This window comes from Oncorhynchus tshawytscha, linkage group LG14 (genome assembly GCF_018296145.1).
Source record: "Oncorhynchus tshawytscha isolate Ot180627B linkage group LG14, Otsh_v2.0, whole genome shotgun sequence".
Lineage (NCBI taxonomy): Eukaryota > Metazoa > Chordata > Actinopteri > Salmoniformes > Salmonidae > Oncorhynchus > Oncorhynchus tshawytscha.
The window spans coordinates 32014398-32030070 of NC_056442.1; the positions used below are offsets into that span (position 1 = coordinate 32014398).

General features: G+C 43.9%; 1 protein-coding gene across 4 annotated transcripts in view; it reads right to left on the minus strand.

Moving 5' to 3' along the window:
• LOC112267028 (BCAS3 microtubule associated cell migration factor) overlaps window positions 1–15673 on the minus strand; it is a 354308-nt gene that overhangs the window by 321610 nt on the left and 17025 nt on the right. For all 4 annotated transcript variants that reach the window (XM_042297357.1, XM_042297358.1, XM_042297359.1 and 1 more), the window contains exons 7-8: window positions 13151–13223; window positions 16–123 (exon numbers count right to left, since the gene is read on the minus strand). In XM_042297357.1, the coding sequence (XP_042153291.1) occupies window positions 16–123; window positions 13151–13223 (181 nt within the window). The remainder of the gene's footprint in view (window positions 1–15; window positions 124–13150; window positions 13224–15673) is intronic.

Below are 15673 nucleotides of genomic sequence, written 5' to 3' on the forward strand. Positions count from 1 at the left end.
TGCCACCATACATACTTCTTGTTGCAGTGCAGGTCATAGATTGGCGTCTTGAACTGGATGGACTTGACCATCTCCCCTGTCCTCAGTGAGTACAGGTCCACACAGCAGTATGGAGGGCTCGTCCTAGGCACAGAAACACATCCTTTATTTAACACATTCAGTACAAAATAGGCATATTTTCAAGGATTTCTCTCCCAATTCAAGGGCTTTATTGGCATGGGAAATGTTCACATTGCCAAAGCAAGTGAACTAGATAATAAACAAAAGTGAAATAAACAATATGAATTAACAGTAAACCTTACACTCACAAAAGTTCCAAATGAATAAAGACATTACAAATGTCATATGTGCAAATAGTTAAAGATCAAAAGGGAAATTAAATAAACAAATATGGGTTGTATTTACAATGGTGCTTGTTCTTCACTGGTTGTCCTTGTGTCAACAGGTCACAAATCTTGCTGCTGTGATGGCACACTGTGGTATTTCACCCAATAGACATGGGAGTTTATCGAAATTGGGTTCGTTTTAACATTTTGTGGGCAACCCTCGCTCTCCACCCCCCTTACGCACGACACAACCCAGAGTGCATGGATACAGCACTTAGCCGTGGTATAGTGGCCATATACCACAAACCCCCAAGGTGCCTTATTGCTATTATAAACTGGTTACCAACGTCAAAATAAATGTTTTGTCATACCTGTGGATTACGGTCTGATATACCACAGCTGTCAGCCAATCAGCATTCAGGGCTTGTGTCAGCCTAGCTTACTGACACAAAAAGTTAAGAATACAAAATTCGAATCTTATCTCCTGCAGCACTACTTCTACTCCACTGACCAGCAATGGGCTGCAAGCATCAATTAGGTTCTAATGTCAGTCTGCGTTCTCAATCACTCAAACCAACCGAACAACAGGCCACTATTTCTCTTCTTTATGGTGGAAAAGATCTGCTCTTTCCATTCAGGCCTCTCTCTGACAAATGCAAACATTGGATGAAATACTGTGGCCGAAGCGTTGAGAAAATTACCCCATTTCCAATTATGCACACATCAGGCCATCACAAAGCAGCCAAGGCATCTTAAACTGTTCGCAAAGCACCGGGAACATGGAAACACTTAGGGGAGAGTTGAATGGTAAAAAGCTGCAGGGACCGTCCATGTGCTACTTGATAACCTTGAGTCGCAGCCATGGAGAACCGGAGAGGGTTTCATTTGTCAAAATTCTTCCAATTAGGGAATCTTAGAATGGAGCCGATGATAGAGAAGCCAGTCTGCCTGCATCAGTCTCTCTCGCTTCTTCTCCATCTTGTTCTCTCTAATTAATTCAGTCTCTCCCCCTCTCCTCTCCCTCTCTTGCCCTCTTCCTCTTTCGCTCCCCTCTCTCAATGGTTTTTCTCTCTCCTGCTCTCTTGTCCTTGTCCTCGCTCTTGGTCAATAGTCAAGGCTCTTGATTAACTGCTGTTGGTTTGTGTTAGCCGTGTGTAGACTGGATATATTGAGTCTTGTCGCAACAGCAAAAGCCAAGCAGAATTAGTGTTGGTGAACTCAGGCTGTGATGTTCTGGCTCCATGTCTGCCTGGGGACTGGGTGGTACAAAAACACTCATTCAGTCCTGCTGCAGACATAAGGGGAGACATGCAGGTAACTGCCAAATTAAAGGAAACCCTTAAGTAAATGAGGGATACCAAGTACAGTACCAGTCAAAAGTTTGGAAACACCTAGTCATTCAATGTTTATTTTTACTACATTGTAGAATAATAGTGAGGACATCACAACAACGAAAAAACACACGGAATCATGTAGTAACCAATAAAGTGTTAAATCAAAATATATTTTATATTTGAGATTCTTCAAAGTAGCCACCCTTTGCCTTAATGACAGCTTTGCTCACTCTTGGCATTCTCTCAACCAGCTTCTTGAGTTAATCACCTGGAATGCATTTCAATTAACCTTGTTAATTTATGGAATTTCTTTCCTTAATGCGTTTGAACAAATCAGTTGTCTTGTGACAAGGTAGAGGTTCTATAAGGAAAGAGAAATGACAGTCCATCATTACCTTATGACAGGAAGGTCAGTCTATCTGGAACATTTCAAGAACTTTGACATTTTTTTCAAGTGCAGTCGCAAAAACCATCAAGCGCTATGAAGAAACTGGCTCTGAGGACCACCACAGGAAAGAAAAACCCTGAGTTACCTGCTGCAGAGGATAAGTTCATTAGAGTTAACTGCACCTCAGATTGCAGCCTAAATAAATGCTTCAGTGTTCAAGTAAGTAAGACACATCTCAACATCAACTGTTCAGAGGAGACTGTGTGAATCAGTCCTTCATGGTTGAATTGCTGCAAAGAAACCACTACTAAAGGACACCAATAATAATAAGAGACTTTATATTATATTATATTATTATTTACTATATTATTTACTTATGACTGCTGAATACCATCAATCACTTCAATCATTATGTATTTTCAGATAGAGATAACTTGTGTTGTTGAACACTTTTTGGGAGGTTCTGGAGCGGCGCCTGAGACAACGTTTTCCACCACCATCAACAAAATACCAAACGAAGGAATTAGACGTGAAAGAATGGTGTCGCATCCCTACAATAGAGTTCCAGACAAAAGCACATTGAAGCTGTTCTGGCCCTATTCCCCATAAAGTGCACTACTTTGGGCGCAGCCGCTGTCCACTCCCTAAAAAGGATGCTCACCCCTTGATCAAGGGGATTAGTGTGTGCGTGGAAGCAGCACCACTCCACAGAGCTTGGGCAGACACAAATGCAGCTCCACACCCACGGACAAAGTCAGAGGCGCGTCCGTCCGTCCGTGGCTGGAGCCCTCAGATCTCTCAGCCCAGCCAGAGACACAGTGTCCGTGTGTGCATGCCTGACACTGCATGTTTGTGTGCGCACGCAAGTCTGTGTGAGTGTCGGGTGTATGTACCAGCGGGAGTGTCTGACGTTGTGTGTGCGCACATTTCCCCTGTCATTTCCTGTAAGAGGCAATGGGGAAGATAAAGGAGGTGACAAGAGTTTTGGGTGACCTCCATTCAGTTGTCCATAGCAGCCGGACATAATAATCATCTGCTGCAGGCCTTACACTAAGGCATATTATGATACTCTCTGGCACAGCAAGGATAGCATTACCAAACTGAGTACAAGAATTGAGATTAATAGAAAAATATAACTTCTAACTTGTTTTCTGGCGGCTCCTCCATCGATTTCAGCGTTATCACCGGGGTCAGATCAATCTAATCCAAATGCTTTTTACGAAATAACAGGCGCCCGGATTGATTCACTCATGGGGACAATGATGTCCCGCCCGTCCCTCTATTACAGAATCAAAATGGCCCCCGGTTGAATTGTTTTGGCCTGGGCAGTATTTTAACAAATGGCGGTGTTCTAATGGAGCCAGGGCAGGATCAGCTGTAATGTGATTTCCTGGTGCTGGGGCTGCGGAGGCGTGGGTTGAAAGCCAGGCTAAATCATCATTATCATTGATCAGGGCTAGATGTCAGTCCAGTAACATGTTAAGGTGACACTGAGCGCCCTCTTCCGCCTCAGTAATAGGACTGTTATTACGGCCTATGAGATCAATGTGTCAATTACTATTTACTGGGATTGGCCATTTTGGGTCTGAATTGATGCAGAGAGTGGGAAGGAGACTGAAGGAGTTGGGAGAGAGAGAGAGGGAGAGAGAAAAAGAAAGAGAGCGGGGGAGAGCGAGAGATGAGATTGTAAAATCATTAAAAAAAGTTGAGATTGTGTCTAAGCACGTACACACACACACACACACACATTGAAATAGAGGTACACACACTACTGAGGCAACGGCCATGACCTTTGGAGGAAAGTCTAAGCCTGCTGAAGTGGAAACAGTTGGTCTTGGCCCAAGTCGACTTCTAACATGAAGGGTTTCCCTCATATAACAGCAATCCTAAATGACTGCTAATTACTGGGTAGTAGGCTGTAAAGCAGCCAGACAGAGATCCACACCTGCTACATCCATCTATCTCCACCTCAAACGGCCACTGGGCAAGCTAGTAAAAACAGACGTGTACGTCCTATACGGCACCCTATTCCCTATATAGTGCACTAATTTTGACCAGGGCCCTATTCCCTATATAGTGCACTAATTTTGACCAGAGTTGGGCCCCGGTCAATAGTAGTGCACTATCTAGGGAATAGGCTGCCATTTGGGATGACACCATGTTTCTGGGTCTCTTGACCGTCCAGCACAGCTCTGTTTTATCTGGCCTGCTATAGGCTAGCTACTGTACCATTTTGGAAAATGTATTCACAACAGAACGGTTATATGACTTTTACAACCGAGGCAGAGTCTTCATTTTAGCAACACATCAGTTTACAATGGTTATTATGTACATTATGTCAGATGCATGCCATTTAAATCACGAGAGTGGGTTTTTTTCCTGCATGAAAGACGTCTTTAACATGTGTTATTTTAGCTTCAACACGACGGCGCTGTGAGCTGGGCTTGCATTTCTTCTCCGGGAGGGAACGTCTGGCTTCTGGTCAACGGAACCGGGAAAGTTATTATTTTATGAACCTGAGCGGAACCGATGGATAAAAACCGCACACTTCATGTGGCGGGCTGCAGTGGGCTAGACAGCAGGGGAACTGGGGAAGCCTTAAAGGGGAATTAAAAAGCAAGCAAATAAATGCATTTACAAGGAGGGGGACGTCACCACGTTTCAGACTGCAGCTCAGAGCTGAGCCCTTTACGAGTTCCCTGAATACGAACAGACAATTACAAGCTGAGGAAATGCTAAACAAATACAGCCTGGGCCTGGTCCCTGGAGTCTCAGCTGGAAGGGCCGAGGGGACAGGGTCAGAGTGCCCAGAGACTAGGAATGCCACCCGGGTCATAGACCACCTACATATCAGCCATTGGCTTTCAGTGCAATAAACAATAGGCCTTTGGGTGCATTTTATACAATAGTGACCAAGACTAGAGAGTATTTCTATTATATCTATATACTATCATCTGGGTAATTGTTGGGATGTGCATACACTATGGGTGAACCATATAGGTAGAAAAACATGTTACAAGTAAAGCCTGGACAAATTGGTTGAACTAATCTTTGGACTGAGATCAGACTGGTGAGTCATAGATTTATAACAGTTACTTCTACACACACACACACACATGAAAACAATTACTCTATTTTCATAGGCATCAAGTGAGGTGGGTGGTACTGGAAGAAAAGAGACAAATTCTGTCACAATATTCACTAAGTTTCCTTCTCTCGCTGACTACCCCTCCCTCTCTTTCTCAGTCCTCCTTTCCCCTCCTCCTCTGTGGAACATAACCCTCAACACACAACAAACGCCGGCCACATCAGAGGCAGCTCGGGGGGGGGGGACTGTGATTCCGGCACGCCGCTGGCATTAGCGGGAAAGTAATTAGGGTAAGAAGTTCAACCACAGCTCCATGTCTGCAGCCCTGCCAGAAATATATTTCCTCCTCATTCAGTACCGTACATTCACCACCAACAAGCATATTGGAAACACATCGCCACGCCAGTGTGTGTGTGTGTGTGTGTGTGTGTGTGTGTGTCTGCGCTTGCACAAATCCCTTGGTCAAACCCTAGTCTATTGGCACACTGGTGCAACAAAAATCGCCATCAAAAACAGTCAGTTTAAGCTAAAGATCTATTTTTGCATAGGCTGCGTCTCAATCCACAGCATCCACCTGTGTAGCCCTTCTGTATCTGCTGTGGAAAGTGGCAGAGCTAACTCTGTTTGTCAGACCTGGAGACATCTCGGAAATTGTAGCATCCAAACAGCATCTGGTCAAGTGTGCTTTCACTCCTATACTTCAGCTGTGACACCGAGAAGCACAGTGATGTCAAATATCCTACAGTAAAATACTATAAAAGTAGCAGCATATGTTCAAGTTTAAACAATGTACTCACGGCAGACTACTTACAAGGAAGATTGAACACCACCACGACAAGTCAGCCAGAAAGGGTATTATTAACAAAAAATACTTTCAAATCTGACAGGGCTTTAAAACCAAGGTAATTCAACCTGTATGCTTTATACCGAAATGCTTTGATGTCAAATACACAACATGTTGCCTCTGTCTAAAATGGTTATGAACACTACTGAGGAGTGCACTTTGTGATAACACATGGAGTTGTGCTTTACAGTCAAGTGTCAGATGAGAATTGAAAACTACTAAAATTATATTTCTATAAAGTAATACTACACTATCAACACGAAAATGAACAATTGCGCTTTGAATAAATGTCAACGAGCCTTGTCGGTAATTAACAATACAGATATAGGCTACCTGCCCTGCAGCATCTTAAAAAATAAAATAAGGAAAATTGCTTTAAAACTCTTCAAAAGGCTTGGGTCTTCCTATCCTTGGAGACCTTGAGTTATACGAGTGTCCCAGTCTGCACGGAACACACAGAGGACAGACAGAGCACAGATCTAAGCAGAAGTTAGCTGCACCTGGACTAGACTGTCTCAGAGGAATGGTCAACAGGGAGAGGAATCCATGACACGAGATGGATGAATCCCAAATGGTACCCTATTCCTTAAACAGTATAGTACACTACTTCTGACAAGGGCCCACGGGGCTAACCCTAACCATGACAGGAGAAAAGAGACTGTGTGCTAAATAGCATAGCATCCCCCTGGTCCATTTCTTATTCACATGCAGAACAACAGCTTCCTGGTGGAGAGAATGTATTGGTAACTAGAGAGTGCCATGTTCAAATCCCTAGTGGGGTACAGTATGCTGAGGTTTTCTTTACCAGATGAGATACTCCATCTGGTTTCCATCCATTCACTGCTTGTCATCCTCACACACCAAAGTAATTGCAGTTGGAAGTTACTGGTATGTGATATTTGGGGAAAAGAATACACTACTTCCCTTAATAGAAATATAGGGCATATTAATACATAGTGGCTAAAATTCTAAGTTGATGAACACCACCTTCAGTATTACAAAACTGAAATGCTCTGATTAGATTTTTTTACATTAGTCATGAAAGGACTGTAAAACATACTGCAAAAAAGCTGAATGAACTGTGGACTGAAAAGTATTTATGCCTCATTGTGACCTGTAAAAACAAAATTGTCTGCCACTTCCACTACATACCACTTAATTTAAACTCACTTCCCATTTGAAGGGGGAAACTGGCGAGGCAGAACATATTTTCGGGCCGACAGAAAACAGACGTTGAAGTCAAAATCAGCGCTTCGAAATGAAGCCAGAGACTGCTCTCTGTAAGCGCTGAGTGTGTGTGTGTGTGTGTCTATGTGTAAATGTAAGTCTGTGTGGCCTAAAATTAAAAGGTGGTTTAGTTGAGATTACAGGCATTCCCGTTTTCACAGACTAACATTACAAAAGGTTCTGGAATGATTTCATTAGAACTCTTAAAAACAGCATGACATTAACACCCACAAATTGAAAACTAACAAAAGCAGGAAATAAAGAAAAATGTCCCTATTTGAGCTTTATCTTAATCATAATAAATTCTGTGGTTGGCTGGACCGCAAAAGACAGCACTGTAGCGGTGTCCCCGCAGGGGAGTGAGTGTGTGTATCATGGAGACTAAGGCCTAATGCTGGTTTCAAAAGCATCACTTCCCCAAATCCCCATAATCTGGTGCCTCTTTAATACAAACGCTCTGAGATTTACCCTTTAATACACTTTAGAGAGGGATACCTCGCGTTTACCATGGCTAAACCTGTCATGAAAATAGCAATGAAAAGCACAGCTTAGAACCACAATAGGCTTTCCCTTAAGTCTCTTCGAAAATGTATGGTGGAATGAGTGGGGTTTTCCCTGCAATACTGTAATTAATATAAAGGCATTAGGTGACAACAGGACTTAATGGATAAAGCTTTGGGATAAAGACAAAATTAGGGACATGACATTATCCCTCTCTTGTAGGATCAATCTCACTTTGTTGTTGACGGGTGTCATTTAAAATTACACATAGCTTTCATCTCCCTGCGTCAGATTAAAAACTGTGTGCTAAATGTGTCTGTAATGAATATTGAGATAAAGGGCATGACACCGGCCTGGTTGTTGAGGTGTGAAAAGCCTTGACCCTCGAGCCCTGAGTTATAAGGGACAGGTCCATGGGAGGTTCACAGGGGCCAGAGGAGGTTTACAGGAGCCAGATGGAGAGCTGTGTCCTGGTGCTGAAACCATGTCTTGAAAGGTCTTGCAGCAAAAACACTGGTTATGGTAAATATTGAATAAAATAAGTGTACAAGTAAACAAGAAAAACATGCACTGTATCCTCCTTCACTGGTGCTGACTGTTTCCAGGCTGCTACTGGCTACAGTCTGCGAGGTAGCCATGGTGAGCATTTCGTCACCCACGGGGGAGTCACAATGTGTCGCGGCCGGCCGGAACCCTCCCAAAATACGAATCCATCCGTGATCTCCATGGTGACAGAAGACTATTTGTCAAAAAGAAATTATAATAAAAAATAAAAGTCATGCCCACATCCTCTGTGCATCTGGAAATTTGGGGTGGGCGTACAGGGAAGTAAGGGGCTCTGGTCAGAAGTAGTGCACTATACAGTATTAGCAATACAAAAAAAGTGATAACAAAAGCACGTTTCTTCTTCCCTGCTGAACTTTTACCCTGGGAGTGTATGTATGCTCCAACTCCTAAAAACACCAACAAACAGTTAGCATGCAGTTAGCATGCCTCCACCCCCTGCCTCTGTGATTTGCATTCATTGACAAAGAGCAGCCTTAAAATGTTCTAAATGTTAATACCTGCGGACCTAATTAAAATGAAAGAAAATAATAACAACATACTAGCAGCAGCAGGGGCTGGAAACACAAATCCTTTCCAGATACTATGTGAGGAGGAGGCAGACCAGAGCCCAAGGGCTGCCACAGGATGGCACACAGGCATTCTTTACTAATTCCCCCACTGGCGCAGAGCGTGAAGGGACACATATGTACTTTGCCGTCAGGAAAATCACTCGATCTATAAATTGTTTTGGCTTAACGCATAATCCTTTCCATTGATAAAATTATGTTGAGTGCGCCTGGCTAGAAGTTCACAAATACAAGGATAGGCACAGATGCTTTTTGACTTTCTAGTTTTCCTTTAATTTGCAAATCTTGTAATCTAAGCCTAGAGCTGACTGAACCAACTTCAAAACCAGCGCTGCTCTCGCGGCCAAGACTCCAATCTGTTTTCCATTTAAGTGTCAAGCCGGCATCCTTTTTGCTGGTTGACAAAAGCTGTTATTTAAAATGATTATATGCTAAAAACTGTGTGAGGACCTTAGTAAGTTTACGAACGGCCCGAACGGAAGAACTGTGCTGCGGCCATAGGGGAGTTTCTCTCATCTTTTAATGTAGTGTTATTTACCAAACACTTCTGTCGGTCGGGGGTCAGGACGGCCCCAGTCTGGATGTGCCATTCAGCCAGATGTCAGGGTTTGGGCTTTTCAGCAGCAAGCATGTTTTCAGAATTAGTGCTGAGCGTCAGTCACTGGGCGAAGTAGCCAAACCCTCCTTGTTTGTATTCCTCTCTCCTTGTCAGCCAGGACACATTCAGAAGACTAAAGACGCAGTACAGAGGCCGAGGAGGGGCCAGGCAGAGCCAGAATCGGTGGCAGAGGTAGAAGGAGAGAGAGAGGCAGCAGAGGGGGAGAGAGGTAAAGGCAGCAGAGGAGCAGGCAGTGTTCCTTTAAAAACATGGGGAAGGTGGTCTCCATCAAAGCCCAGCCGAAGACAGACTTCCTTATTTCATTTCCTGGGGAGGAAATATCGAGTTATGTTTTCGCTGTTCTGGAAGAGGGGAAAGGGGAAGTTCACAGCAGCCTTTGCAGGGTATGGAGAGAAGAGCGCAGAGCAGTCGTCTGTGGTTCTCTCTTACCTTTGCTCCCTCTCCACCAGCCAGCCATTCCCCACTCCTCCGGCTTCCCAAGGTGCCACATATCTTCTTAATCTCCTCTCTCCTTGCCTTCCTCCCTCTCTATGTATGTATTTGGGGGGGCTTGTGGTGCTGTTACTACCCAGCTTTCAAATGTACTTAAGATTTGTACCTCGTAACATCAATGTGAGGCAGTACAACCAAGGGCCCGAGCCGGTCTCCCCATTCCTTTCCACACATTTTAAATGGGAAAACGTCATAAAGATTGACACCCTGGCGAAAGAGACAGGACATTCCATTAGCACATGGAAGTTTCAAATCTCTTCTCCTCCCCGCTCATCTCCTCTCTTCTTTTACCTGCTCCCCTCCCCTCCCCTCCTCTCCTCTCCTCTCCCCTACCCTCCTCTACCCTACCCTTCTCTATCCTCTTTCTAGCGAAAGATCAAAACAAATACTTGACCTGTTGTTTCCTTGTTAAATCAGGCATTAGAGGAAGGATGGATGGGAAAGAGAACTCATGTTAAGGCTTCGTCTATATAGGGTACTACTAAATTGGGTGTCATTGCAGACGTAGTCCGAGTATGCAGTACACTGGTCTAGTCACGTTGACATGTTGTGCAATCCGGTTCCACTGTGGGTCTGTCTGTGACCAATCAGTGAGAGGGAGGCCAGAGAAATACAACGACTAGACCAGACATGAGTCTATTATCATACATATACTAACTTCTTAGAAGCATCGAAAACAGGCGAGCCCAATAAAATAAAACTATGCCTTGTTGCCAACTGACGCACATCACACCTACCAGTGGTCATGGTTACCAGCAGCCATGGTTAGCACATGTGGAAACTGGATTACAAGTGTGTGTGGCGCAGTTCAACTTTGACCCATCCAGAGAAAGGCTATTGATTTGGCTTGAGAGCTAATGGACTGTAACGCTATTTGATGTCATCAGGAACAGAAACTTTCTTTCAATATTGGAAGGCCCTGTGCTTGCACATAGAATTACATATAAACTCACATTATCGGTCCTGTATGGGCTTGTAGTGTAAAAAGCCCCGCAGCGGTCTAAGGCACTGCTTCGCAGCGCTAGATGCGTCACAACAGACCCGGGTTCGAACACAGGCTGTATCACAAACGGCCATGATCGGGAGTCCCATAGGGCGGCACACAATTGGCCCAGCGTCGTCCGGGTTAAGGGAGGGTTTGGCCGGGGGTGCATTATTTGGCTCACCGCGCTCTAGCGACTCCTTGTGGCAGGCTGGGTGCCTACAGGCTGACGAGGTCATCAGTTGAACAGTGTTTCCTCCGACACATTGGTGCAGCTGGATTCCGGGTTAAGCGGGTGGGTGTTAAGAAGCGCGGTTTGGCGGGTCATGTTTCGGAGGACGCATGACTCGACCGTTGCCTCCTGAGCCCATTGGGGAGGTGCAGCGATGAGACAAGATCGAAATTGAGGAGAAAAATGTGGTAAAATACAAAGTATATATATATATATATATATCACACAGTTGAAGTCGGAAGTTTACATACACCTTAGTCAAATACATTTAAACTCAGTTTCACAATTCATGACACTGAATCCTAGTAAAAATTCTCTGTCTTAGGTCAGTCAGGATCACCACTATATTTTAAGAATGTGAAATGTCAGAATAATAGTAGAGAATGATTTATTTCAGCTTTTATTTCTTTCATCACATTCCCAGTGGGTCAGAAGTTTACATACACTCAATTAGAATTTGGTAGCATTGCCATTAAAAATAGTTTAACTTGGGTCAAATGTTTCGGGTAGCCTTCCACAAGGTTCCCACAATACGTTGGGTGAATTTTGTCACATTCCTCCTGACAGAGCTGGTGTAACTGAGTCAGGCTTGTAGCCCTCCTTACTCGCACAGGCTTTTTCAGTTCCACCCACAAATTTTCTATGGGATTGAGGTCAGGGCTTTGTGATGGCCACTCCAATACCTTGACTTTGTTGTCCTTAAGCCATTTTGCAACAACTTTGGAAGTATGCTTGGTGTCATTGTCCATTTGGAAGACCCATTGGCGACCAAGCATTAACTTCCTGACTAATGTCTTGACTAATGAGATGTGGCTTCAATATATCCACATAATTGTCCTGCCTCATGATGCCATCTATTTTGTGAAGTGCACCAGTCCCTCCTGCAGCAAAGCACCCACACAACATGATGCTGCCACCGCCGTGCTTCACGGTTGGGATGCTGATCTTTGGCTTGCAAGCCTCCCCTTTTTCCTCCAAAAATAACGATAGTCATTATGGCCAAACAGATTGATTTTTGTTTCATCAGACCAGAGAACATTTCGCCAAAAAGTATGATCTTTGTCCCCATGTGCAGTTGCAAACCAAAGTATTGCTTTTTTTATGGTGGTTTTGGAGCAGTGGCTTCTTGCTTACTGAGCGGCCTTTCAGGTTATGTCGATATAGGACTCGTTTTCCTGTGGATATACACACTTTTATACCGGTTTCCTCCAGCATCTTTACACGGTCCTTTGCTGTTGTTCTGGGATTGATTTGCATTTTTCACACCAAAGTACGTTCATCTCTAGGAGTCAGAACGCGTCACCTTCCTGAGCGTTATGACGGCTGCGTGGTCCAATGGTGTTTATACTTGCGTACTATTGTTTGTACAGATGAACATGGTACCTTCCGGCGTTTAGAAATTGCACCCAAGGATGAACCAGACTTGTGGAGGTCTACACATTTTTTTCTGAGGTCTTGGCTGATTTCTTTTGATTTTCCAATGATGTCAAGCAAAGAGGCACTGAGTTTGAAGGTAGGACTCGAAATACATCTACGTGTACACCTCCAATTGACTCATTATGTCAATTAGCCTATCTGTAGCTTCTAAAGCCATGGCATCATTTTCGGGGATTTTCCAAGCTGTTTAAACTTCTGACCCACTGGAATTAGTGAATCAAAATGAATGATAAGTGAAATAATCTGTCTGTAAACAATTGTTGGAAAAATGACTTGTCATGCACAAAGTAGATGTCCTCACCAACTTGCCAAAACTATAGTTTGTTAACAAATCATTTGTGGAGTGGTTGAAAAATGAGTTTTAATGACTCCAACCGAAGTGTATGTAAACTTCAACTGTATATATACACATATATACCCACACACTTTTGTGGATTCAGTCAAGTCAGTCGCTGATATCAGACACCACCTTCCAAACTGCATCTCCCAGCATAACCCATCCCATATCCCAGGAAGCGATGTGATGAGGGATGTGTACTGTACTCACCCCAAGGACCCAGTGCTCTTGCACACCCCCAGGAGAGGCCTCTTGTCCGCAAAACCATCAATCATCAGCGGACCTAGGAGGAGAAGAGAGAAGGATGATGAGGGACTGACCGAGAGCAGTGAAACAACTGACCAACACAAAGAGGAACATTCATCATTAGGGGGCCCTATGCATGCGAGACAGGCCTGTTGTGTAGTGGGCCCGGCCCAGCCTGCCAGAGCCACTCACTCCACTTAACCAACACTACCGCAGCAGGATGCGTGTTGATTACATTACAACAGCAGCTCTGTAATCAAGTTATACCCCCAAAAAACTCGAAGAGGAAATGGAGACAAAATATAAAATAGAATAAGAGAGACCCTCTCATTCCTGTCAACTTGGGAGGACTCATCCCCACTAACCACAAAATAATGCCCAGGTTCACATGAAGACCTATGGGGATCAAATATATTAACATACCAGCATGGAAGACATTAAGAGGAGAGAGACAGAGGACCAGAAATAGCACTCTGCGCAACATGTTGAACTCAAACCATCTTTCCCCTCGGTATGGAGGAGAGGAACAAGAGGGGGAAAGAAAGAGAACGCCTTCAAAGCTGAGGAGGGTTTTGTCTCCCTCTGTGTTTAATTCTTTTGGTTTTGGAGGGGAAATTACAGTATGGTAAAAGCCAAGTGGGCATATTTAGATTCAGTCAAAAATGGCACCCTATTCCCTACATTGAGCACTACTTTTGACCAGGTCCCATAGGGCTCTGGCCAAAGTAGTGCACTATGTAGGGACTAGGGTGCCATTTGGGACACAAATTTAGGGCGGAGGAGAAAACATGTTGCATTAAGTCTACAGAGCCCATATTTCCCTTAATTGTCACATTCTTAAAGATGGTGTTGGGAGGGAAGGAGTGGAGGGATGTGGTGTGTGTGTGTGTGTGTGCGTGTAGTGGGAGTCCAGATTGAAGAAGATGTTAGGCCTGTGGAGGGGAGTCCTTTAGCCCTGACAGTAATCACTGTGAGTTCCTGTGGTGTGACCGTGCCGTGTGGGAGAGCCAACATGCCGTCCTCAAACCCCTAACACTCCCAAACACAGCCTTTCTTCTGCACTCATATTTCTGTCATCAAACATCACAACGGGGTCACCATATTGAGCTGTAGGCAAATATGATTACCCCGAAAGACCAAAGGGTTTAATTTGAACAATGCATTTAGGAAAATAAACAGTTTCTGTAAATACAGTCAGGAGAAAAAGATCTAAGATCTCATTACTAGTGTTGACTACACTTTGATTATGAGTGGACTGTCATTTCAGAGATATAGTTTAGCTCATTCGACATACAAATTCGACAATTGTATGTTTGAGCGTTAACTGTGTGCGCATCTACATTTGCCCATTCGTCATTCGTATGTTTGAGTGTTGAGTGCGTGTTTATCTCATTTATAGAGAAAGGCAAGTCTGAAGTTAACATGTTTGCTGTTATAAATTATAGAATTTCCAGAGCTGTTTCAGTAATTAGGGCTTTAATATGGAGGCTGGGCCTCTGGGTCATAGGAGTTCAGGTCCAGCACAGAGGACCAAAAAACACAATACTATTACTGACATCCACTCTACTGTTCAAGAGATCAACAAAGGACTCATACATATTAGGATCACTTGTCATCAATGCTCATCTATTGTATTGTGAATCATTTTGGTAGGCGTATGTATGGTCTATAACAGAGGATGGAAGAAAAGAGCATAAGTTACAAACTCTGGGATGCTGGACTGATAAACAGAACGCTCTCTTCGGAAAACTGCAACTTCCGCCTCTATTCCGGGAAGGGGCCTTTTGCCTTTTTTGAACCGACACCTATTTTCAGGACTTTCCAAAACCGCCCACCCAGGATCCTGACTAAAACAATTGGTCTTTTAACAGCTCACCACAGAGCAACACTGTTTGCGCCCGGCTGGGTATAACAGATTGCAATCAGTGTCTCTCTCTCCCCTGCTAGTACAATTCATTTTTATTTTAGCGGTCAGAGAATCACTCCTCTCATGTGTTGGGTATCTGCTGCTTCTTATTACTGTCTGTGGCTTTCATCCCCGTCCAGGGCCCTTTCAATGCTGTCATTGTGCATTGTTGAAATCTGCCAAAGGACCGGAACACAGAGCAAGAACAAAAAGCTGATTTTCTCACCAGAACGCCATATGCTAGAGTTTTGTGCTTTTCACTTCATTTCTGAATTATACCTGCAGTGACAGAAAATTCTAACTTCATGCCTGGATAATAACTCATTGGTGGAACGAGGGAAATCAAATTGTGTACCGGCTTTAGAGGATGTGAATGCTTATGCTTCTATATTAGATAAAAATGTGTGTCTGTGAGAGCGGTCCATAGGCAACCTTAAGGTGATATTTCCTCTCTGCTTTCCTTTTGAAGTCTCTGGTTGAACATGATTAGATCAAAACCTTGGACATTTTTTCCCCTGGACTGCTTCTCTTCCATACCTAACCTTTAGAAATGCTATTACCCCTGTAATACAATGCGGCCA